Source organism: Olea europaea, unplaced genomic scaffold, assembly GCF_002742605.1.
Source record: "Olea europaea var. sylvestris unplaced genomic scaffold, O_europaea_v1 scaffold5998, whole genome shotgun sequence".
Taxonomy (NCBI): Eukaryota; Viridiplantae; Streptophyta; class Magnoliopsida; order Lamiales; family Oleaceae; genus Olea; species Olea europaea.
Window position 1 is genome coordinate 11525 of NW_019264343.1, and position 1494 is coordinate 13018.

General features: G+C 36.9%; 1 protein-coding gene across 1 annotated transcript in view; it reads left to right on the forward strand.

The window, feature by feature from the left end:
* The first annotated feature begins 593 nt into the window (after positions 1–593).
* The window catches only part of LOC111389517 (cellulose synthase-like protein E1), an 11765-nt gene continuing 10864 nt past the window's right edge, over positions 594–1494 (forward strand). The window contains exons 1-3 of the mRNA XM_023014448.1: positions 594–919; positions 991–1309; positions 1372–1494. Of these exons, the coding sequence (XP_022870216.1) occupies positions 609–919; positions 991–1309; positions 1372–1494 (753 nt within the window). The 5' untranslated portion in view covers positions 594–608. The remainder of the gene's footprint in view (positions 920–990; positions 1310–1371) is intronic.

Sequence of the window (1494 nt, forward strand, 5' to 3'; positions counted from 1 at the left end):
CATTAAAAAAAAGGTGTGAAAATGGCAAGTGTGTTTTTAAGTCAGAATTAATTAGCCAAGGAAGAATTACATTTTTCCTTTTGATTCCATTTCATCAGTCAAATAGTCAATCAATCCAGTCAGCTGCCCCATCACTCATTGTATTACATCCTCACACGTACATATACTTAACAAATATCGACAAATTTCTATGACTGGTATCCGCACGTATACTATAATAGAGTTTGATAAACCTCTTTCTCGTCACAAATCCAAAATATTGACTGAAGAATGGTCTCTTCATAAGATGGACCATTGTATTTGCTTTATTTAGCAACTTCGAGACTTCAAAACTGCCGTCGATGTCTTTATTAGGCGCGTAACGCTATCAAGTTGATAATTGCTGTGTGGTGGACAAACTTTGGGAATTTTTTATTGGTTGTTAATGATATACTTTCAGTATCCAACGCTCCTCACGTGATTGATTGCTTATCCAGTGTATGCCCTTTTGTCCCATTCTTGCATAATTGAGCTGAGACTGAGATATACAATATTGTATTGTGCCAGTAGTCAATGATAAATTATGTCTAGTCACGTGATACGATTCTCTTAGTGTAAAAAGAAAACAAATGGTGCTATACACAGAGAAGTCAAAGAGAGAAAAGATGAGAGGACATGGAGAAGAAGCAGCAGCAGTTCTTTTGTTCGAGACCAAAGAAGCAAAAGGGAGAACTGCTTTTAAATTAATTTCTTTAACAATATTTCTGGGTATAGTTTCAATATGGGCATACAGAATAATTTGTATTCCAAGAACAGGAAGATATGCGTGGATTGGGATGTTCATTTCTGAGTTAATATTTGGTATATATTGGATATTTACTCAGTCTGCTCGATGGAACGTGGTTTTTCGCCATCCCTTCAAGCACAGGCTCTCCCTCAGGTACTTTTCTTTCTCCATTATGCTGCCCGAATGTTAAAACAGTTCTAGTTTTTGACTTGAACATGTTACAGATACGAGGACAAGTTGCCAAGGGTCGACATTTTCGTTTGCACGGCTGATCCAATATTAGAGCCACCATCAATGGTAATCAGCACGGTTTTATCAGTCATGTCTTACAATTACCCGCACGGAAAGCTGAGTGTTTACCTCTCAGATGATGGTGGTTCAGAACTCACATTCTATGCTCTATTGGAGGCCTCTAAGTTTTCGAAATATTGGATACCTTTCTGCAAGAAATTCAATGTGGAACAAAGGTCGCCTCAAGCCTATTTTGCTCGAAATATTGATATGAACCATCCAGAGTTTGCTCACGAATTTTGTAATATCAAGGTGAATTTTCAGTTATGATTTTAACAGTATTATGAAATCGCTGGCTAAAGAAAATTACACAGAAAGAAAATTTTCAGAAATTATATGAAGATATGAAGAGAAGAATAGAATCTGCAGTAGAGAAGGGCTGCATTTCGAATGACATAAAGGATCAACATGGAGGATTCTTAGAGTGGAACTCTAAG